The following is a 25,318-nucleotide window of genomic DNA, read 5'->3' on the forward strand; positions in this document are numbered from 1 at the left end:
CATGTATCCACTTTGCTTCCTTATTGTAGTCCTTTGCATTTTCCCACAATTCTTTCCAGAATTCAACTGTGGCCTGTTTTTCTGGTTTTTCACTTTTGGTGTCACCATTCACATTAAGACTTTGATAAAAACACCGTTGGTCTGATCAAAATAGTTGATTTTGTTTATATTGGATGATTAGTGCTTCATATCTTTCAATTTTTCTAGCTGTTGCTGTTATCCGCTGTTTTACAATCTCTACAGCTTCATTGATGTTTCTTGTATCCAATCTATATCTTCTGATTAGCCGATCTATGATTTTGTTGTTTTTAAGCTGTTGCTCATGCATGTTCTTTAAGTTACTAGCATCTGCCCTTAATTTTTTGACTTTTTGTTCTAATCGGATTTTCCACTTTGGCTTTGATGCTTTTTCTGTTGTGTGACTAGGTACTTTGATTTTAATGCCTAGTTCATTAGTGACTATTAGAGCTGCACTGTACATTAACTGGTTCGTTTCCAAGATGGATCCCGATTCAATTGTTGAAAACACTGCATTAACCATTTTCATGATAGGGGCCAAAAATTTCTTAGGCACAGTTTTTAGTGATGGTAAACGTTGCCTTTCCTCATTAAGCAGAAAATGCTCCATGATCTTATCCTTCAATTCTTTTTGTTTTTGAGTTAGTTCATCAGTTGGTTCAGTGATAACTGGTTCTAGTGGTGGCAGTGTTATTTCCTCCCCGAGAGCTTCTTCTGGGAGTTCTACTATGTCTTTAGTTGTGTCTTGAATATCAGTTATTTCCGCTTGTGATATTGTTTTTTTGGTTTTGCAATTTGCCTGAATTTCCTCTAGTTCAACTTCACTAAACACTTTATTCTGTATAATAAATCGCCTTTGATCTGGTAGTCGTTGTTCACTAACATTTGAATCTGGATATTGTTGTTTCCATAATTCATACATTCGCTTTAAATAGCCTCTTTTTTCTGGCTCTGAGTTGTAGTAACAGGCCATTATGGCATGGTTTTCATCTGCACTATATTTTTGTCGTTTTGTTGGCTGGTCCACTTGTAGCCCACTTGTCGATGGATGTCCAGGGACCCAAACATCCGCCGCGGCCCTTGTTAACCCGCGCGACTACCGATGCGGTATGGAATTCTTATTCGTTTTTTTCACCATATTGTATGGGTTGGCGGTTTTTTTTATGGGACCAGATGCCAACCTGACCCCTTTCTCATCCGGGCTTGGGACCGGCAATGGCGGAGTTGTTGTTGTTGTTATTATTATTATTATTGTTGTTGTTGTTGTTGCTGTTGTTGTTATCATTATTATTGATAGAGAAGAATGTGGGGTGGAATGAACAAAGTATAAAATGTATACATTCACAATTCAGCTTTTACACCAGCAGCTGAGATCCTTTTATCCACACCAAAATTTCTCAGATGCTGTGATTGTATTTAGTTAGTTTGAGTTTTCTCAAACTAATGAGTTTCCTCTTCTCCATAAGGCTTTTATCCTCTATAACTGGGTTCACCAATTATCCTAGTATATGGAATCCTACCATTTCCATAAAGCTTAATTGTATTTTGAGATTGAAGACTGTGTTTTCATCCATACATCATCATCCAAGGGAAGAGAGGATTTGCTAAGTTACTTTTTTGTGATTCTAAGTATAAGAGTTAAGGGATGTTCTCTCCCCCACCTCATATTAATTAGTCAAAGGAACTCACACAGAAATGTTTTATAAATTTATGATTTTGACAACCTTTTCCATTCTTGGACACTACTTGTCTTTCATCCAATGGGCTGAGAGCCAAAATATAAACTGAAATAAAAATAATTATAATCCTCTGAGATCTCAAAATCTGATGAAATTTCTGAGCTTGGAGTATTTGAGGCTCTTCTTTATAGATCAGCAAAAATTATCTTTGTATCCTTATTTTCCCACCTGGGGAACACTGCTTTTCACTTCTTAAGGGTAGGAAAACTAATGCTACAATTGGCAATTTTGACAGTAGTGAACTATTATCAGCCTAGCCTTTCCCTCTCTCCCCCTTTGCCAGTCATCTTTTTTGCAGTGTTGTCGCCACACTGGTGGGCTGCTCATGTGTCCTTGCCTAATCAAAAAGAAAACACCAGACGAAATTCCTTGGGATGAGCAAAAAGCTTCGAATCATCATCGAAGGGCTCTTTTATTAGAAAAAGTTAGTTACAGCATCATCAAAAAGGAGCGTATCAAAAGGCATATATAATCACACATGGCACAAGTAAACTAATGAAAAGTTCACAGCATTCTACAAATAAACCAATAGAAAATCACATCATGGCAAAGGGTGGGCAAAGGGGGAGCAGAAGGTTACAAGCTGCATGGCATTGGGAGGGGGAGAGAGGGAATAGAAAGTTATAGCACAGCATAGGGGGGAGAAAGGACATGTGTGGGAGTAGCTGGCTCACATAGTTCTTGTTACATGAGGCTGCATAGTGAGTTATGACCGTTAGGCCAGAAAGATGTTTCTGGTGCGATGTTTTTGCATCCCTGTGTATGTGTGTTTCAGACAGCAGAAGCTGCCCTGCACGCAAACACCCGGAATGAATTCCAACATCTCCTATATTTTTGTTTTTAAAAGGCAGCGTCTCCCTCTTCATCGCTGGGCATGCGGAAGGGATCTTTCCCCATGAAAGGGGTTGACTGTTCATGTAACTCCATGTGGTTGACAATGTGAATTTTCTTCTGTGGAGCCAAGCTAGAGAGTATATTCTTGCACATAGTTAATAAAGAGGGTACACATTGAATACAGCAGCACAACAGTATCAGCAAAGCAACAAGGGTTATAATGGTCTTGACAGTATTTCCCAACCAGCTAAAATTAGGTAGCCAAGAGGTCAGCCAATCCCACAAGGAGTCCGAGGCCTTATATGTTTGTCTGTTTGAACAATATCATGTAATTTTTCCACACTGGTTTCAATTTCTCCGGACTGGTTCAAATAATGACAACAGGTAGCATTCAACCAAACACATAGGCCTCCTTCCTTGCTTAACAAGTAATCCAGAGCTAATCTATGTTGAGTTAAAATTCCAGCTAAAGAGTCAACTTCGGCCTGCAGGGCTTGTAGCCCAAATATCGTGGTGTTAGCTAGGGTTTCCATTTGAGCAGATAAGATACGCAGTTGTTTAATGTTCCATGCGACACCCAAGAGTGGTAGGGTGGAGGGTGCTCTGCCCTGTTCTCCAGGTCAGAGACAGAGACAGCCTCAAGCTGTGGTTCCTGCTGGTTGGTCATGGTCAGGCGGCTTCTGTGTTAGTGTAGGTGGTTGTGTCGGTGGTTTGGGCAAATATGGTCTTACGTGCTGTCCTGGAATCCAAAGAACCTTGTCTTTTAGTTGGATTGCAGCGTTGCCCCTTCCCCAGGTAATCAGGTCAGCAGGTCCTCGCCACGTCAGGTCAGGCAAGCAGCGATAGTAGACAGGTGGTCGAAGAGTGTCAGCAGAAGGTGGAGCTGCGAAATGACGAGTTGCTGCTGAGGAAGGTGGCTGACCGGTGAGATTTAAAAAGTTTAATGTATAGAGACAAAGATTAAGAATGTTTTGCAAAGCTGGGAGGCTAGGGGGCGCTTTCCCCTGTGTTTCAATGTAGCGATCAAGGGCATGCTTAAGAGTCTGATTAGCGCGCTCAACCATTGCCTGTCCTTGGCTGTTATATGGAATGCCAAATTTGTGCACAATGTCCCATTGGTTACAAAAAGCAGCAAAGGCTGCACTGATGTAAGCGGGCCGATTGTCTGTTTTTATCTCTTTTGGGCGTCCCAGCGATGCGAAGGTTTGAATGCAGTGGTTGATAACATGTTTTGTGGCTTCCCCCCTTTGCGGGGTAGCAAACAAGAAGCCAGAGAATGTATCTATGATTACATGTAGATACTTCCAAGGAGCAAAGGATGGATATTGAGTCACATCCATTTGCCAAATTTGGCAACATTCTGTCCCTCTGGGATTAACTCCCATAGGGAGGGAATGTGCTTACCGACTGCAATTGGGGCATTGTTGAATGATTGCTGATGCCCCCGCCGACGTAAGGCCAAATTGTTTTATGAGCGCTTTTTTGTTCTGATGAAAGTAAGAATGGCTTTCCCATGGAGTGGGAGCTGTCAAGGTTAAAAGAAAAAAAGAGTTGCCAGCAGCCGCCGCTGCGTCAGCCACATCGTTGCCTTCCTGGAGAGGCCCAGGGAAGGGCTGATGGCTTCGAATGTGGGAAACATGGAAAAAATGGGTGCGAGCAGAAATTAACTTTTGCAAAGATAAAAAGAGCGAGAGTAATTGTGGTTCCAATGAGGGAGAAAGATAGGCCTCATAGATTGATTTCACAATCTGAGTTACATAGAGGCTATCCAAAATCAAGTTAAAGGGTGTATTTGGAAAAGTAGAAAAAGCCAAAATAGAGGCAGCAAGCTCCGCACACTGAGCGGAAGTCTGCAGGGGGGGGTAATTTTTGTGCACCACCGACCATTCTCCTGCCAGGCACAAGCACCATAGGTTTTGCTTCCGTCAGCAAAAATAGTCATGGCTTGAGGAAGCGGGAGAGGGGAATATGGAGTGTGCCATTGCAGGGGAACAGTTTTCAAAAGAGCCAATCTAGGGTCGGGAGGTGCATGGCAAGAAATCTCACCTGGCCAGTCAGCAAGTGCGAATTGAAGGTTTTCCGAGTCAGCAAATAAAGTCTCCCAAGTTGATAAAGAACAAGGGACAAAAATCGTGGAAGGTTCAATTCCGGCCAACTTTGTTCTGACACGGGCTTTTGTAATTAGAGCTGCAAAAAGTGAAGGTTTCTGAGAAATAGTGGATTTTGGGGTGTGAGACAAGTGTACCCATTCAATAATTAATAATTTTGAAGTTTTTTGCACCACGGCTCCCGTTGGGAGCCCAAGAGTGTTACATATGATGAAAGCTAAGGGAGTGTTATCCTGAAGACAATCCACCAAAATTTGAGCAAGTGCCTCATTTACCTCTTTTAAAACTTGCTGATGTGTTTCATCTAATTTAATAACATCTGGAGGGTTTTTGCCCATTGTTAATGCAGAAAACAACGGAGCCAATTGAGGGGTTGTGAGCCCCATATATGGGCGTGCCCAGTTAATGGAGCCCAAATATTGCTGTAACTGTACTAATGTGGGAGTGTGTGGCAAGTTCAATTTTGGCATTGCAGGTGCAGCATGAGAAGCCAAAAGCTTATGACCCAGGTACGAAAAAGGTTGTGCTGTTTGAACCTTTTCTGGAGCTATGTGCAGGCCATTTTTATGGAGAAGGTTAGTCAGAAAAGGTAATGTTGCTAAAACCGTACCTGGGGGCCCACATGCCGCTACTAAGATATCATCCATATAGTGGTAAATTAAAAAGTGAGGGTGTGCCATCCGATACGGCTGCAAAGTTTTATCTACAAAATATTGACACATGGTGGGGCTGTTGAGCATTCCCTGAGGCAGGACTGTCCATTGAAAGCGAGAAGCAGGTTTGGAATTGTTAAATTCTGGAACAGTAAAAGCAAACAGTTTGCGATCATTTTCATGGAGTGGTATAGAAAAAAAGGCATCTTTTAAATCAATGATCATGAGATAGCATTCTTGGGGAATCAAATTTGGATTGGGGAGGCCACACTGCAGCGCTCCCATGGGCTGGAGAATTTTATTAACAGCCCTCAAATCATGCAAAAAATGCCATTTACCAGATTTCTTTTTTATAACAAACACAGGAGTGTTATAGGGATTCAGGGAGGGCTCAATGTGTCCTTTTTGTAATTGTTCCTGCACTAGTTCTGTTAAAGCCTTGAGCTTTTCCTGAGTTAATGGCCACTGATCAACCCAGACAGGGGTTTCAGTTTTTAAAGTTAGTCGCAAAGGATCAGAGAGCAAGGCAGAAGAAGACATAACAAACAAAATAGAAAGCAGTTACTGCAAGATTAGTTTGGCATTAAATTGGTGCATAAGATCACGGCCCCACAAATTAATATGAAGGGGCAAAATGACAGGTTTGATATGGGCTACTACAGAAGAATCAGTAGAAACAACTGATAGCCAATGCTTACTGATTTTTGCCGTTTGGATGCCGCCTACACTGCGGGAGACGCTTCAGTAGGCCAATCAGGTGGCCACTCCTCCTCACGGATGACCGAAACGTCCGCTCCGGTATCTAAAATACCAAGAAAGGAGTGGCCCTTAATTTGAAATTTAGCTGAGGGGCGGGCATGTTTCATTGTTTGTTCTATAGCCATGGCTTCATGACTGTCATGGTAATCATTTGAGTTTGTCTCGAGGGGTACCGGAATGGCCGTAGCCACCAGGGATCCCTCGGGAACATGCATTGGGACATTAGGAATAAAAATCAAAGCAACAGAAGAGAAATCAGAAGAGTCAGTAAGAAAGGGAGTAGCAAGAACTCCTTGAGACATGAAATCACGATGAGGAAAGACTAAGAGAGGCATCGTAGGGGGTAATGAAAGAGAGGTAGCTGGGATCACTGGAAGAAAATAGGAAGAGCCAGGCATTGGAGCATCTATAGGTTCACTTGCCAAGAGATTGAAATAAGAAGGAAGATAAGAAGCAGCCTTTTGTGTGGGGCTGGCTGAATGCCCCAGGATTAGTTTCCTGACTGTGAGTCAGGTTTAGGCATGGGGTTTGTGCGACATTGATTTGCCCAATGAAGACCCTTTTGCAACGAGGACAGACAGTTTTTGGCTTCGGTGGGCGAGAGCCTGCAACAGCGGCCCCACCCCCGGGTGCACGGCACTGAGAGCGAAAATGGCCAGGCTTCCCACAATTGAAACAGTTGCCTGATTTTGGATTATTTCGGGAAGCTCCCTGAATGGCCATGGTCAAAGTTTCCATGTTATAGGCGTTAGTGCCAACCACCCGACAAGCCTTCAGGTAGTCGGCAATGGTGGCATCAGGTTTGCTCACAAGAGGATGCAGAACCTTTTGACAATCCGAATTAGCATGTTCATAAGCCAATTTCATGAGCAATTCATTTTGAGCATCAACATTTTCAATTTGACGTGCCAACGCCTTTTGCAGGTCATCGACAAAGTCAGAGTATGCCTGATTTGAGCCCTGTATAATTTTAGAAAAAGATTTAAGGGGGGCGGATGATGCCTCATCCACCTTTTTCAGGGCTGCCACGGCTGCTTGAGAAATTATGGTAAAAGCAGCCGCTGGAGAGGTAACCTGCTGTTGAGCCGTGAGTAAGGCACCTGTGCCATACAAATGGGCATCGGTCACAAGAGCAGGTAAACCCCTGTGAATGGCTTTTTGAATTTCATGAGCATATTGAGACGACCAAATAGAAAGTTGGGAAGGGGTCATCAGCATACCACACAACAGTTTCCAGTCTTCTAAAGTCATAGTGTAAGTATTAGCTGTGGTTTCAAACATCCCTTGTGCATACGGAGAGGTGATCCCATACGAGGAGACAGCAGACTTAAGGTCTCTGAGAACCTTGTAAGGGATGGGGACATAATTTGGAATATTTTGGCCCGGATTGTTTGGGTCCGGAATCATTTCAATTGGAAAACAGGCAGAAGCGTCCTCTAAAGGGATGTCCCCTTTTTGAAAACCTTCCCTTACAGCTGCAGCTATGGCACCCTCACAAAAGGGTGTCACAGAAGAAGCCAGTGGTGTTTCTGAATGCTGAGGAGCTTCAGGGGCTGAGGGTGACAGAGGCATGCATACAAGGGAGGAGGAAGCCTTGGATTCAGAGTGTGAATTTAGTGAAAAGGTTTCCAAATATGGCGGGGGGGTGTCTGGTCCCCCCATCATGGCTTTTTCATGAACTTTTAAACATTCCATGACGATCCGCCAAGTGGAAAGTATTTTCCCTGGTGCCCTTGGAGGGTCATGGAAATACTTCCCTAATTTTTCCCAAGTGGCTATTCGAATTGAGCCCTTCTCAGGATATGTGGGACAATTTTGATAAATGTACCTGAGAAGGTTAGTAAGATCTTTTTTCGAAGGGATGGGGAGAAAGTTCCCATTGTTTTTTAAGATTAATATTGAGGTTTTGGCCAATTCTCTAAGTTCATGGAGGTGCGCAACCTGAGGCTTAGAGAATTCTGCCCCCATAACTCACGATTCTGGGAGGATGCTCCGTCTGCGACGGCCGGTCCTGGTATGCAAGGGGTGTTCCTTCGCCGGTAAGCAATGGGGGTGCCAAATGAGATGTATGAGGCGACGTGCTTGATCAGCAAGATCACGTCGGGGTCACCAGTTGCGGCGTTGTCGCCACACTGGTGGGCTGCTCATGTGTCCTTGCCTAATCAAAAGGAAAACACCAGACGAAATTCCTTGGGATGAGCAAAAAGCTTCGAATCATCATCGAAGGGCTCTTTTATTAGAAAAAGTTAGTTACAGCGTCATCAAAAAGGAGCGTATCAAAAGGCATATATAATCACACATGGCACAAGTAAACTAATGAAAAGTTCACAGCATTCTACAAATAAACCAATAGAAAATCACATCATGGCAAAGGGTGGGCAAAGGGGGAGCAGAAGGTTACAAGCTGCATGGCATTGGGAGGGGGAGAGAGGGAATAGAAAGTTATAGCACAGCATAGGGGGGAGAAAGGACATGTGTGGGAGTAGCTGGCTCACATAGTTCTTGTTACATGAGGCTGCATAGTGAGTTATGACCGTTAGGCCAGAAAGATGTTTCTGGTGCGATGTTTTTGCATCCCTGTGTATGTGTGTTTCAGACAGCAGAAGCTGCCCTGCACACAAACACCCGGAATGAATTCCAACACTTTTTCAGCCCCAGTTGGGAACTGGCAAGGCACGATAGCAGATTCTTTACCTACCAGGTCCCTGAGCCAATTTCTAGCTTGGCGAACCAGCTAATAGCTTGAACAACAGTTTACAGGGGTAGATTTCAAACTGACGTTAATCCCATTGTCAACTTTTGTATAGGCTGATTTTAAATACTGGCTTTCCTTATTCTGCTTTGCTGTGCAATCCTATCTTCTTGCCTTTTAGCTTTGCTTCATAGATGCAGATGGTGAACATATCAGATTGTACTCTTAGTAAAGCTGCCACAGCTTGTTGGTTACTTAAATGGCAAAGCGCTACTTTAACATAGTAACATCTAAACAAATTTAATGCTATTCAAAGTATGGACAGGCATGAGATGAAGGCAAGTTCTTGGAGACACAGTACATAAAAAAGATTGTCAGGTTATGGTTTTCCATGGATAGAGAAAAATAACGAAATACTTTTACATTTTATTTATTTCTTGCTTGCATACCAAATTAGAAAACTGTAGCAAAATATTAGATGGAAGGAAAGAACTACAGAGATTTTTAACTTCGATGGCTCTACAAGTCTCCAGATTTTTGCAGTTGAGGATAACTATTTATTTGTTTACTAATTTATATTGCTGCAGGAGAAGAGCCTTATTGGAAATCCAAGAACACATTTTATTTGCTATGTCAATCTCTATATTTTATTTGCTATGTCAGTTTCTGTTATAGCCCAGCAACAGCCTGTGCTGCGTTCTAATTGGTCGGGCGAAGCACAGCCTGTGATTGGTGGTTGTAATGACAGTTAAATGACAGTTGGTACCTGAGAGTATAAATACTGTGACAGTTGTAACACATTCTGAATCGCTTGCAACCTACTAATAAACATCTACTCTCTGATTCCATGGCTCCTGCGTCTATCCCTCACAACACACAACACATATACAACACTGGCGACGAGGATGGGATCGCGATTCCGCAGAGCCTGGAATAAGAATAAAACTAAACAATAAGCCAGTCGCAACGCAACCAAGCAAACGCGAACAGAAAATACTTTGAAGACCTGTCAGAGCTGCAGCAGCAGTTGCCACTGCCTCAGGTTTCGCCTCCGATCAAGCCAACCTGAGTAGATCCACAGGCACGGACTCCTTCAGTCAAAGGGACAGGCAACCTATGCTTAACCTTGGCTGGAGCCGTTGCCTCTGCTCAGGGACGAGCTACGAATCGCGTTGGCTCAACCGTGGCTGAAGCTGCCTGTCTGCCTGCCTCTCTGCCGAGAAGATCTACCAGACACAACTTTAGAGTCTATCCGGTCTACTGTTTGCTACTGTTACAAACGGTATTGTTGCAATAAACAGATACTGTTGCCTAAGAAGCCTCTGACTCTTCATACAGCTTTCCAAAGAAGCAGCTTCCGACAAGCCTGCTCTTCCTCCAAAGCCAGCAGCCTACTACCAGCCTGTCAGAAGCCTGCTACATGCATTACAAAGCTGCCTGCCTCCCAAGGAGCAACTCTGGCCACTCAAAAGCCTGCCTGCTGCCTTCCTAACGAGCCAGGAACAACTCAGCTGCCTCCAGGGCCGGTCTCCGCTCTCAAGCCTCCTAAAGAAGCCGCTGCCTCCAGGGCTGGTCAGCCTGCCTAGCCTCAGTCTATCGCTAGCTTTAGCAGCCCAGAGCTGTCAGCCAAAACGCCGGCCTCCGCTCTCAAATGCTTCAAATTGCCGTCTCCGATCTAAAACGCTCTCAAATTGCTGTCTCTGCTATCAAATCACCTCCGACACATTAAAAGAAGCTCCGGGGCCTGACTGCTCTTCTCAAGAGGCGTTTTGCAACGCAACGCCATTCCTGCCACAGCAAAACCCCAAAACAGAAAGCACAAAGCCCAAACAGAAAAGTTACCAACAGGACTTCTTGAGTTTTCTTCTTTGTAAGCTCTCCAGACTCCATGATCGGAAGAAATTAGATAAGGTCTTGTACGCATGTGCAGAGCTTGAATATGCAAATATGCAAATGTGAATATGCAAATGTGAATATGCAAATGTGAATTGAAAATGTGCCAAATAACTGGGGGGGAAGGAGAGTTTGTAAATGTTGGTGTTGAACATGAACACAAGAACACAAAAAAATGCAAATAAAGTGTAAATGTTGAACATGAACACAAAAATATAAATAAATTGTAAATGTTGAACATGAACACAAAAATATAAATAAATTGTAATTGCAATTGAACATGAACACGAAAAATGCAAATAAAATACATGTATGCAAATAACGGGGGAAGGAGTGTTATAGCCCAGCAACAGCCTGTGCTGCGTTCTAATTGGTCGGGCGAAGCACAGCCTGGGATTGGTGGTTGTAATGACAGTTAAATGACAGTTGGTACCTGAGAGTATAAATACTGTGACAGTTGTAACACATTCTGAATCGGTTGCAACCTACTAATAAACATCTACTCTCTGATTCCATGGCTCCTGCGTCTATCCCTCACAACACACAACACATATACAACAGTTTCGACATTATAGGGACTACTTTCTTCCCCAGTAGACAACACATGAGTTCCAGGTGAAATCTATTCAATGAGGTGTTCACTTGAATATCATGCCAATTATCAATCTAGCAGCTGAATTCACACAGAATGAGGAGGTTTATTAATTTTGGTTAGCTTCTGTGGTGATGTGCTGGCTTAGTGGTTAAGACGCTGAGTTTGTGGGTTGGAAAGCCGACAGCCCAGATTTGAGACCCAAGTGCCACACAAGCTCCCATCCTCACCCCACCTCCTTCCAACCTAGCAGTTTGAAAGCATGCAAATGCAAGTAGATAAATAGGTACCACCTCGGTGAGACATTGTGCTGGCCACATGATCATGGATGTCTGGACATCGCTGCCTTGAAATGGAGATGAAGTGCCCCCTATAGTTAACAATGATTAGGGGAGTAAAATCTGCAGAGACACCATTATCTTCTTTACCTTTCTGTAGCGTGATATGTTGTATGAATCCAGGTTATTTGGGTAGTTCAGTGTATCAAGAACATCCATAAAATGAATTAAAATATATTTGTGATCTGGGTCCTTAGAACTGGGAAGAGACCCATGCCATATGTACAGTATATATGAGAAACAAAGGTATCAGGGGCAGCAGTGAAAAATGTCACCACTGTTCATTTGTGCCACCATAGAGTTGAGATATGTGACATAGATACTTGCTGTCATGTTTATTTGCTGAGCCTCAGCCTCAGACCTGAAGCTCACTTATAGTAATGACTCCTGTTACTCCCCTTGCCTGGGTTGACAGATTTTGGTTAGATGTAAATTCCCTGCGATGTGTGAACCATGGCTGAATGTCCACTCAATTGTCCAGTCACTCAGGCAGATGAACTTGTAGAACAAGAAAATGTTATCTTCTCACATGATTTTTGATGAGATCCTTCAAAAGTGAAGACTACAAAAATATGTTGGCTCCCTCTGGTGGCTTTTGATGGCACAGGAATTAAGGAATTTAACTCTGCTAAACAATAAGCTGGCGTAGTCATTCCTTGAAAGAGGGCTGTTTTTGTTTTTTTGTTTTTTTGTGATTCAGGTGAGCTACAGCAACAATGCAGCTTTTAAAATTGTAGTTTCTAATTTGGAGAAAAGAAGTTGTATGTTTTAAATCCTGATTCCTGCCAAGGAGCAGATGCCGATTATAGCTTGGAGGGCCTTTGCACAGCTTCATATGGTGCACCAGTTGCACTTTTTCCTGGAGCATGAGTCTCTACTCATAGTCACTCACATTGTGGTCACCTCCAGATTGAATTTCTGTAATGCACATTATATGAGGCTATCCTCGAAGAACATGCAGAAGCTTCAGTTGATGCAGAGTGCACTGCGGTAGATAGCTATGTGTAGCCCTATGTACACCTAAGCTGTGCATGTTATACCTTTTATACAAACTGCACGGACTGCCGCTTTATTTATGAGTGCAATTCAAGGATATGTTTTTTGGCTTTTAAAGCCCTATATGTCATAGGATCAACGCTTTGGGGAGACCGTCTTTTCCTCTTTACATGGGATATACCCATCCCATCAGGTGCAGCAGGAAGAGAATATTGTGGATCCCAAGTACTAGTAAGTTCCATCTGACAAGGCACAGGCAGTATATGGCTTTTCTGCTGCAGTCTCTGCCCTCTGAAACAGTATTTCTCCTGGGGTGAGATTTTCCCAACCCTGTCTATCTTCTCTAATATTCTAAAGTTTTAGTTTTTCCATCAAACTTGAGGATCAGCATGGTAAGCTTGTAAGATGGTTATCCATTGCTAAATGGCTGTGTTATCCTCATGCATTTTTGTTTTTTATCCATTATTTATGTGATGCATTATATGATTTTAATTGTGAATGTATTTTACATCATCAAGAGTCATATTTTGTGAGATGAACAGTTATATAAATAAAATAAATTGTGGGTGGTTACATAAATAAAATAGGTGTTTTAATACCTACTCCTCATTTTAGTGACTACCTCAGTCAGCAGCCATTTGCAAATATGGCAGTAATAACAAAAATCACCTATGACCATATTTTGCGTGCCTGACAATGCATGCCAGGGTAAGAACAACATTGGCATAGTTTTATGAGAGAACTTTATCTGAATGAGGCAACAGCAACCAGTGAGGTTCACAGCAATTCTCTCTCAGACATGTGTTCAGTTAGCAGCCTTTTTACTTAATGGCATGGTCATTGGAACAGAACTTCATTAAACAGTGTATTTTCTTACTATTTTTATTGACTGGCTCTGTGTGTGTGTGTGTGTGTGTGTGTATGTGTGTGTGGTTAGTATTGAGTAAAATGGCATATGGTGAATAGTTGTATCTATATATGTCTAGCATTCTAGAGTTACACAGACTATGGAGTGCTTTGGAGAACTGGATATGCTGAATAGGTAGGGATAGTCAAGCTTGGCTAGAGAAAAGTAACAGGGTGCAGACAGCCTTTTTCTAAAAATAATTCCTAATTATTCAGCCTCTTTAAATAGAACTTCAGGCAAGGCTATGCTGTATTAAGGAGGAACATAATTACTTATGCACATATGCATACAAAAGTTTAGACACCAGTCAAATTACATGTTTCAATGAGTCTCTGAACAGAAATGAACACAGTCTATACATTGTATAGATATAATATTTTCCTGCAAATCGTAATGCATTTTTGCCCTCTACACTCTTTGAACTAGTTATTTTTGCCAAAAGAGGTATTACAAAGCACTGACTGGAAAGTTATCCATATTTCTGCATCTGCTATTTTCACTGTTTTCTTATCTCAAATCTGTAAACAATTGCATGTAAAAAGTAAGCAAGTATTCAAATGTGCAAAAGATGATGCATTTACCTTCATAGCATGTAGAGATTATGTTAGCTTCAGTTCATTCAACTGAAACATACAATTTGAGCAGGAATAACTTTTGCATGTAGCTGTATCTCTAATAGTCTCCTTTTATCTCCTTAAAATTTATGATGGATACAAAGTTTTACTTAGTCACAGCTGACAATGGCATATCCTTTACTTACCTGAAAAGACTTATGTGAATTTATAATCTAGTAGCTTGATATCTTGTTGGATTTAAATGTAAAACATGTTTTTGTCATGGTGTTTTATTAATTCAGTGTTATCGTTTATAAAAATCTGAATCAAGAAAATGTTGGACTGCAAAGTGTTTAATAAATAATACCATCAACTGTTTCCAAAAGAGACAAAATGCTACCAAAAAGATAAGTAAGTGACATTTCCAAGATTTTAAAAAGGAAAACATCTAAAGAAATGAATTTCTTTTATATGTTACTTCATAAATTCAACTTGCATGTAAACTTATTATTAATCAGTGTTGCACTATCATTTGATAATCTTTTTAATAAAATGTCAAGTCCATTGCTAATTTAGCATCCTTGTTTTCAGTGTTTAATTTTTTATTTATATCATGGTTTGAGTAAAAATGAAGTTTCTGTTATACTCCATTGTGTGCAACAATGAGATAGTAGAATAATGATTCAGTGGTGGTGACATCTTTGTGTATGTGGGTTTATTAATCTGTGGTAATTTAAGACTAAGAAAACTAGCCACATAATTACATTTTAAAAATAGCAGCAAATACTCTCAATTTAAAATAATTTTAAGAAAAATGCAGTCATCTAGAATTATTTAAAAAAATACAGAAAAGCACTGATTTCCATGACAAAAGTATTTGCAGTCATTTGGCAATATGCAATGTGCACAGAACAAATGTTGTTCTGTTTTTTGTTATTTTGTTTTTGTTTCCATTTGTATTGATTGGCCAGATAACATTTTGATTATTTTGTATTCTATTGGGTTTCCATTCTGTTTTCTCTTTGATTTGGGACACAATCATTGTCAGGCAGCAATTCAATAAACAAACGTTTTTTTTTTCTAGTTGCATATTCAGTCTAGTACAACATGCATTCATCTGAATTGATATGGTAGGATTAAAAACAAAATTGACTAAATTACAAGATGGAAAAAAGTTAATTTGTGATCATTAAATTAAGTATTAATATTCTATATATTCAACAAATTAAAATTGCTTTAGGATGAATGTTCTTAATGCCAATGGCCAAAATTCAGCATTTTCATGGAAGAATTCACAGACCTTGTTCAGAAGATTGCTGTGCAATAATCATTTTCTTATCTTTTGATTCCTATATTTGATTTGTTTCCCCCCCTTCCACTGAAGCACAGATGCTTTCAGTTCTTATCTCTAAATATATGTTGCCTCCCAACATCTTAACCAATCAGAAATACATCAGAGGTTTCTTAAGATTGAGGTTCAGTAATAAATACTTCTGCCTTTCTACCTCTTCCAACACTTAGGAATCATTTTCACAGCACGACTTTATCAGTCTTCCATAATTGTACTGTTGAACAACTTCTTTGTTTCACAGAATTGTATATCTCAAATGAAACAACTTTAATGAAAGTTTTGAAATATTCACTGTAGCATTTATGAGGCAACAAAGAATGCTAAAAACCTTTTAGTATGTTATCTGATATGAATGTGAAAGTGCTTCAAGTAAATAAGCCATGTAGATTTCAAGAAAATGCTGATGTGTACAGGCATGACAAGAATTGGTTGGATTGGAAGAATAGCAGTATAGAGGAGATAGAAAAATAAAGAAGGAATGAGTAGAAAACAGTAGAGTGTATGTATTTTGGTTATGCCATATTCCAGTTTCCAGAATGACACCAAAACAATAATTGTGGGTAACTAATATTCTGGACAAGCTTGATTCTAAAAAGAAAGTGGCAGAAAAAAGAATTGCTTTGAATTTTCCATTTGTGATCTATAATTAATGAAATTTAAGTTCTGAAAGGGCATGAAGCATGACCCATGGAAGAAAATAGTATTTGGGTGCTAAGAGGTAAAGTTGTAAGTAAAATTTCCTTTAAAAAGAATATATGCATACCAGGGGTGGGTTTCTCGCCCCGTTCCAACCGGTTCGGTTGGAACGAGGCCGGCGGCGTCCTCGCGCATGCGCGATGCTCCAGCTGCTCCTGGAGGATCGCGCAGGCGCTGTATGCGTCCTGCGCATGCGTGGAAGCGCAGAATTCGGCAAAACCGGGGTAAGGAGCGGGTGCGGGCGCGCACGGGCGCGGGGGGGCCTTCACCGTTCCCGGAAGTTACTTACTTCCGGGTTCGGCGACCAACCGGATCGCGGGGACCGCCGCGAACCGGTTGAAACCCACCCCTGATGCATACCCAGGCACAATTAGAGATGGGGGAGAGGGGGGGAGTGTGTGTGAGGGGGAGATACACACATATATATATATATCAATGAAAGAATGTGAATTTTAACTGTACATGTATATATTAAGTCTTTTGAAGAATGACTGTTCTTTTAAAATGCTTCTGACATGAAGAGAAATGCCTAGCATGAGTTACATGGTTATGTTTACTGTTTCTTGGTGATAGTAATCTTTTTCCTATTTTTTATTCTTAATTATATTATTTTGTTAAATTGATTTACTATTTCAATCTTTATACTGTAAGAAGTGAATGTAACATGTTCAGGGTCCTGATGGATCAGAGTAGCATATAAGACCAAGAAAATAAAATAAATACAAAACACATTTTAGAGTTGACGGTTATGTAATGAAGCAGCCCTTTCATTTCGCTGCTTGGTGCAGTTTAAGATAGCAAACTAAACCAACCTATTTTCTTGGATTTTTTAACACAGTTCATAGACTTTCAATCAACAACTTCCTTGTTCCTATTATTATTATTTGTTGTTGTTGTTTTCATTTTAATTATTTCATCAAGAGGTTACTTGAATCTTGCATAGGCCTTTCCTTGCGTTCTGCATTTTTTCTGAATAAAAAAAAGTAATTTTGAAACCATAAAAATAATTAAGCCATAGATAAATAAATAAATAAATAAATAAATAAATAAATAAATAAATAAATAAATAAATAAATAAATAAGACATCCAGAGTTTATAAGGTTGGTTTTATTTTTCAAGTAAATCCTCAGGCTTTTTTTTTCATAAAAACAAGAAACTTCAGAAAGAACTTCTCAGAACTCAGAACTTCTACACAGACAATTTCTGGAGGAAAAAAAATCAGATAAAGTTGACTGCATAAGTGGAATTGCTGCATTGCTATGCACTTTTGAGCTTTAACCTAAACTATCCAGGAGTCTTTAAAGGTTCTTAAGTGCAATATAATTAAAAATGAAATTTTAAGAAAATTGAGAAATGAAGTAACTGTGGCTAAAATTTCCTTACACAATATAATGAATTGGACAACTAAGTAATTGCAGGATGCATATTTAGAACTCAGAGATTTATGGATGTTTGTGGTCCCTAAGAATGTTTTACCCACAATATTTTGTTCTTGTTGCAATTTCATTTGAGGAGGATGCATACATGTACTCTTATTTTGAACTTATTTTGAACATATGATGGCTTCAATAAGGTATAGCTCAGGGATATCTCAAAAGTGCTTATTTAAAAGGCAACTGGACTGTCTTGGTTTTTCCTTAAAGACAGTTTGAAAACTGTTTTGCTTCTTGGATGGGAAGCAAAATTTCTTCAAGGAAAAACAAAGAAAATCCAGTTGCATTTTGAAAAAGCTCCTTTGGGACAACCATGACCTAGATGACTGAGAAGCTCCATAAACTCAGTGATATATTGAATACTTTCTTTCCCAATATATACCAGAACTCATCTTCCTTAAAAGCCAAGTTATTATTGCTTTCTTAAAACTCAAATCCAGGAGCTGCAACTGAGAAGACTCTGCTTCCTGACCCTGTAGATATTGTTAAGAGTCAGAATCTGTGAGCCTGCCCCATTAGATAGGAGAAATTACTGTGAGTAGAAAATTATATGAGCATTTCTTTAGGAGAAGCTATCTTTTGAGAAAAAAGTATTTTTAGCAGAAGTCATTTTTAACTAGTACTTTCATTTAACATTGCAAATTAAGAAGGAAGGAAGAAGGGAAGTCTATACGAGTATAGTAAAGAAATATATATATATGAGAGCTAAATAGCTTGAAATAGATCTATACTAGTCTCCCTTTATTTATTTATCAGCACAAATAAAAAAAACACAAATATAACAAAGGCAACAGTAAAAATATTGGGTTTCTGTCGTGATGGACTCTTGTGACGAGCCGAAGGACAGATGATGGAAGCAGTTAGCTTCCTCCCATAATTGGGGCTTACCAGGGGTTGTAAAAATCTAATAGATACCTTTCACCCTGGCTTCGCTGATAAACGGATAAGAGCCTGTGGCCTAATGGCTAAGATCTCTGCCTAGTGTGCCTAGTATGCCATATAGCCCAGGTTCAAATCCCAGTAAGGGTATGGCTAGCTGATGAGAGCTAAATAGCTTGAAATAGATCTATACTAGTCTCCCTTTATTTATTTATCAGCACAAATAAAAAGAAAACCACAAATATAACAAAGGCAACAGTAAAAATATTGGGTTTCTGTCGTGATGGACTCTTATGACGAGCCGAAGGACAGATGATGGAAGCAGTTAGCTTCCTCCCATAATTGGGGCTTACCAGGGGTTGTAAAAATAATATATACGTATATATGTATATATGTATATATGTATGTATGTATGTATGTATGTATGTATGTGTATTTTATATATATATATATATATATATATATATATATATATATATATATATATATATATATGTTATATTTATGCTGATAAATAAATAAAGGGAGACTAGTATAGATCTATTTCGAGCTATTTAGCTCTCATCAGCTAGCCATACCCAAGTTTTTGGGAATCGATATATATATAAAGAAATAATTTGCCCCTTCATCACAATCATAAACAATTTCAATAAATTATCACCTGCTCTTAAAATACAGCAAATTATCTCATCTTCCTATATTCAATTTCTTATCTATTAACAAATCCTTAAAACCTCATCATTCAGTCCTGATTAGCAAATGTCCATTAAAGTTTACTAAACATAACACAGGTTTGCAAAAAAAAAAAAATTTTTCCCAAGAGCTGTTTTGGTTATTGCACATAATCTTTAAGTTTTTTGGTGCACTGAATCCGAAAATTACCTCCATTTTGTCATAGGACATCACATTTCCTGACAATTTAGGTAACTATGTTAAATAAGGCAATACCTCAAAATAAATGGAAATAGACTTATAAAATTAAAGTTTTATTACAATATTTTCATGAAAATCCTTTTTTGAACTGAAATGAGCTCACTTACATACACTAAACTCGATTCTTCTTCCTTGTGAGGCTCCTCTTGGTGCATTTACGCTTGTGAATAGCATCTGGAATGTCTCTCTGAAGCATCCCACAGTAGTCTGCCATCATTGAAATGCTCCATTTTCCCTGTTATCTCCTTTTCATCTCTTTAATGTCTTGGTGGAATTGTTCCTCCACCTTGTTCCTCACTCCTTGTTCCCCACTCACAGCTCCCAAATTTTCAGAAAAGTAGTTAAGGTGGGACTGGAGGAAATGCACTTTCAAACTCATCAGGCAACCTAAAGCTTGAAATGTTTTCAGCATTCTTCTGACAATCTTTTTGTCAAAGTCAGAACTTGATTCGTCATCTGGTTCAGGTATGACTTCACCTTCATCTCTTCCAAGGTAGCAGGGGGCTTGGGTACTGGTATATCTGTGCCGTGGGAGATGGGATGAATTGCTGAGTGAAGATTGGGGTATGAAATGGAATGCTTCCAATTGGATTTAAACCCTTTCACATCGCATGAACAAAAGTAACAGTCATCACTATGGTTCTTTTGCTCTCACCATACCATAGGAATCCCATAACAGAAAGATTTTTTCTTACCCTTGAACCAGTTTCGGAGGTCCTCAACACACCGTTTGCACACTTTATGAGGCGCCCAAACTTTATCTTGATCTCCAATTTTTAGTCCAAAGTATGCAAAGTACATTTTTTTCACAAAGTCTGTAATATTCTGCTGTTGCTTCAACACTGTATATTCACCACAGGTGAAACAGAAACTGTCTGGCGAATTAATACACTTTTGCAGAGCCATAACATAATGGTTGAAGAATGACAAGCTACCATGAATTGTGATGAAAAAGTGTGAACCAAGAACATGATGATGATTCGTGCACAAGTGTGGCATGCAGGAGAGAGCAGCTCTGTGTCTGTACACGAGATGTCACAGTGTTGACCACACCCCCTGCACTGACCGGAGATCTGCCCTGTGTCTCCCTCCCACTGGATTCTTCAGGAAAGATTAACCCCTTCTACCATTAGAAGCACAGACTTAAAACTTGCTTAGCTTATGTATATATTGCTGACCATCAGATTTACAGTGCTATATTTTTTACATAACTTTGACAAACCCTTTAATGGTTTTTTTGCATTTTATATCTTAAATTCACTAATGTGAATTAATTAATAGTAATTTGGACTTTAAATTTGGTTAAAAACCCATAATATAAAAAAATACCAAAAATTAAAAAAAAATGATAAATTTGAAGACAATTTTGCATGTTGTGGCAAATCATGACATCTAGGAGTTTTTTCAATATTTTATTGGTTTTCAGCACACCAAAATACATGGAAATTAGATGAAAATAATCAAACAGCTTTTTAGTCACAGATCTGTGTTAATATGTTTTAACTTTGATCAAATAAATTGTCTGTATATTCCTTGCTTTTAACATCCCTAAATTTTAATCCCTACAAATATCATCCTGGAATTTTGTTCATTTTTTTCTTGTCCCTTCTCACAACATTTTTCCAAACTTAGCAAATCTCTTTTGTAAATCCAATGTAGAAAAGTTATCTAGTTCACTCTTTTGGTTTATTATTTTTACATCTCTTTTGAGTTATTAAGATGGCAGCTGGTTTTATTTGTATAACCATTGTAGCATATTTTTCCATATCATTCCTGAAGCTTGTCATTTTTTAATCCAACTTCAGATTGATCTCAGTCTTGCCCAGTAAAACGTGTTCCTCTTTCATAATGTATAAGTATAGTCTGTCTATAATGGCAGACCTTTCCCTGTCCAGAGAAGAATTGCAAACAGTAAATCCATTTACCAGATCTTCATTCCACCATAGTCATCAGTGGAGTCCTTCGGGATTGGGCAGCATACAAATCCATTAAAATTAAAATTAAAATTCAATTCATCAGCTCTCCTCTTAGTGAAGTTACATTCAATTTGCCATTTCTTCCCTGGAACCAGAATGCAAATCTTGGTTTGGTCATTAAAAGGATGAAATTGATCAAGGTATTTGATTAGTCATAAAATGATCACTTCTCACGTTAAAAAGTAGATTAGAAATATCTCAAATCACTTTCCCAAAAGTATCAGCTATTTATTTAAGAAAACTGGTTACCCTCATTGATGTCTCCAGAATATAGCTTCATTTGTATATTATAACATGCATTTACTAAATGTATTAAAATGGTACAACAATATCACAATAAATTGAATTAACATCTCTAAATCATTGCACAGCCTTCACTGTTTCATTAATCAACTGCACTGGGAAATTAAGCGGATAAGTTCTTATCGAAACTATTGGAAATTGTGTTATAATTGTAGGATTCAGAATACACAAAGGACATGAAAATACAGAGACAGAAAACACTTATGACCATAAGGCTTGGCCCAACTAGATTGTGGCTTTTATATGATACCTATTACTTAGCTGTAACAAGTGTTTTGGCAGAGAAGCCCTCGTGCACCAAATTTAACAAAGTGATACATATATTATCTGAATATATGTGGGTGGGTGTGTTTGAGTGTGGCACCTCAAATGTTGACTGTCTAGTGGCTGCCTAGACAAGCCACTATAGTTTTCTTGGCACAATGCTTTAGTTGCTCTATCCACTGATTTTTACCCCAAACCATCAGTAATCAATAATAGATTTTTAAAAATAAATAAATAAATTAGGGATTAATTGGTTGACCTATCAACCATTTTGGGGGGGGGGAGTAGGAGGGGTTGTATCTCTTGATGGCAATCTAGTAGCCATCTAAATTTGTGTAGGTACTAGATATGCATTACTGAGAAGCTGAAGTTTGACAAATAATTTAACTATTGGGGACCATAGTGGGAGTTATAAAATATCCTAGGAATAGTTACATGGTATCGCTCATATGGTATTATTCTAGAGGCATTTATTTGCTTAGCCATTGGAGTTCACCAGGTGAATTTGGGCAGGTTAATTGTTTCTTGAGGTCCTAAAAATGACATTTTCATGTATTTTTTTATTTTTTTTCCACATTTCTGACACCCCCCCCCCAATCTCCCTCAAAGAGAATTCTAGTGGATTGATTGATTGAATGAATGAATGATTGAATGAACACTGAAATATTCCATATTAGATGATCAGATAACTCCTTTTAATTAAATATTTTGTTTATTCCTAGTAACATTACAATGTTTGTTTTTCTTCTCTCAGGTCTAAAATGGGTACCAGCAAAGATCCAGACATACTCCACATGGAGGCAAAAACACTGGATGGCCGTAAGTGCTGTGACTACCTCTTTATCATTTTATCAGAATATAATTATGTAGTCTACTAGCGTTCACCTGAACATAGGATTGCATTAGGAAGATCCAGTGGATACTTTTATGATTATTGTCAGTCTGATCATGTAATAAACATTTTCAAATAAATAGAAATTCAATATAACATTCTAAAATGCAAAACAATATTTACAGAAGTAGGAAAGATTTGCAATTTGTGAAAAACTGCAAAAAGGCATAAAATGAAACATACATAATTCATAATATATTTTTCTAGTGGGGCTTCATATGATTTGCTAAAAGGTAAAATCTTCAAGGTTTTGACTCTTGGTTTATCTGTAACAAACTAGCTCTTAATTTTGAATAAATGGAATGAAGGGGGGTAATATTGTATTTATTCTAATCTTCAATTTACTCTTCCTTTGATTTAGGAAAAGTTAATGAAAAGATAAATTGTTTGCTTTCATTCAAAACTCTTCAGCTTTGACCATTTAATCTATAGCCTACAATTTCCCTAATAGCTTAATTTTTGTATTTATATGCTCACACTATATATCCTATATATATTGCTCAGATATTGATTATTCTGATGATGTTTTCCTTAGTTCATGGACAGCTTTTGTTAAAAGCATGTCTCTGACAAAAAGTATTGTTCCATTGAATTAATTTCCAGATCAGAGTTGGTGATGAAAATAACTAAGAAGGTTAATTTAGCAGGAAGAGTTATTTAGCTTTTTTCAATTATAGCTGGGTAAAGATTTTAATATTTTGAATTTCAAATGTCATTGTTAATTGTGCTTTTTTATTTGTCTATAATATGGGTGTCTACAACTCGATTGTGTCACATGATATCACATGATGTATCATAATGTTTTTGCCTTTGCAGAGCCAGGGTAGGCATGGCATACATATGATGCATTCGGCCTGCAGGCCATCAGTTTGACACCCCTGCTCTAAAACACACACACAAACACACACACACACACACACATGTACTTTAAGATGGAATGTAATTTATTAGGTCACATTCTGCCATTCATTCCCTAAGTATCCAGTCAATTAAAAAAAAAGTATATTAATATTGTACATAGTGTCAATGATCCAACTAATGAACCCAACCAATTCAGCACTCCGAGATTAGCATCTTTCTCAAATAACTGTTTTATTAGTATACCATTTCGACACGCATGAAAACAAAACCAGCTCTAACTATTTCCCAAATTTTCAATATAATTAAAGAATTGACAAAGGTCACATTGTCCAATTATGTGTTCTAGTATCTGCAAACCTCCCAAAAATGGCCCGTTTTTCACGAAAATGTACCCATTTTTTAAAAAAAGGCATGAATAGCCTTGGGGGGGGGGCTTGCAGAGTGCTCCTCAAAGGTGGGGGGGCCAAAAACGAGCAAAAATTGGCCCATTTGTCACAAAAACGAGCTCGTTTCTTGTAAAAAAAACACATGCATAGCCTTATGGAGGCTTATAGAGTGCTGCTGGGGGATGGGGGGCAAAAATCGGCCGTTTTTGCTCATTTCTGCCCTTCCCAGCCCCCAGGAGCTCTCTGAAAGCCTCCATAAGGGTATGCACAGCCATTTTGATGAAAGGTTGGGGCTTCAGGAGGCAAAAAATGCTATATTTGATGTATAAGATGCACTCAGATTTTCATCCTTTTTTTTTTTGAGGAAAAAAGGTGCGTCTTATACTCCGAAACATATGGTATCTTAAAACAGTAGTAGAAAACAGACTGATGTAATAAAGGATGCTTTCAATGTACACATATATGGATTACTTTAACATATATACTTTTATGGGAAAATCTGAACTGAAGGCATACAATTGAATAAGGTGATGAAACTATTAAAAAGACTAATCCACAACATCTTGGGTTATTTAAAGCCTAAATCTTGAAATACATCTGCTCTTTATATTCATACAAAAACTATTTGCCCTAAATAAGCCATACTAATATGAATCAGTGTTATAATAGTATGAGGAAGATGCTCTGTCAGCATAACCAGAATTTAATTCAATAATTTTTTTTGAAAAGGTCATTGGGACCACAAGATCCAAACCAACATCTAGCATTTCAGATTTCTTTGGGATCATTAAATATCAGAGAATGTACTGAATAAACATCCCTTTACTCTAAAATATCTCAGATTATTTCTCAAAGTTCACTACACATCTCCTTCAGCTATCCAACACTAAATTAGCCCATTGTGACCCTTCTTAATTCAGTTTTTATTTTGGCCAGTGTAATGTGCAAATAAATGAACTTTGGCAATTCCATCTACAGTAACCTTATCAGTGAAGCAATCCATATCTATTTTTGTAATCAGGACGCAATAATCTTTTCCTAACAATATTTTCTATTGGGTGTCACAAATAACTTGCTCATACTATTCTCTTCTGTGGAGGTTGAGGGCAACAGGTTGCAGGTTGCAAGTAACAAATGTGGTCGTGTATTTTAATAGAGTAATAGAGTTAACTAGGCAACCAGCCTCATCCATATATTTCAGTTTTTCTAAGAGATAGAAGCAAAACTGTACTGCATTGCATTAAATAACCATTAAATAAC

The 25,318-nt window shown here is 38.7% G+C and overlaps 1 protein-coding gene across 1 annotated transcript in view; it reads left to right on the top strand.

Annotated features, from left to right (window-relative positions):
- The window catches only part of SORCS1 (sortilin related VPS10 domain containing receptor 1), a 611,780-nt gene that overhangs the window by 454,408 nt on the left and 132,054 nt on the right, over positions 1-25,318 (top strand). Inside the window, exon 6 of the mRNA XM_032225618.1 lies at positions 22,674-22,738. Within this exon, the coding sequence (XP_032081509.1) occupies positions 22,674-22,738 (65 nt within the window). The remainder of the gene's footprint in view (positions 1-22,673; positions 22,739-25,318) is intronic.

The sequence above is a fragment of the Thamnophis elegans genome, chromosome 10 (genome assembly GCF_009769535.1).
Source record: "Thamnophis elegans isolate rThaEle1 chromosome 10, rThaEle1.pri, whole genome shotgun sequence".
Classification (NCBI taxonomy): Eukaryota; Metazoa; Chordata; class Lepidosauria; order Squamata; family Colubridae; genus Thamnophis; species Thamnophis elegans.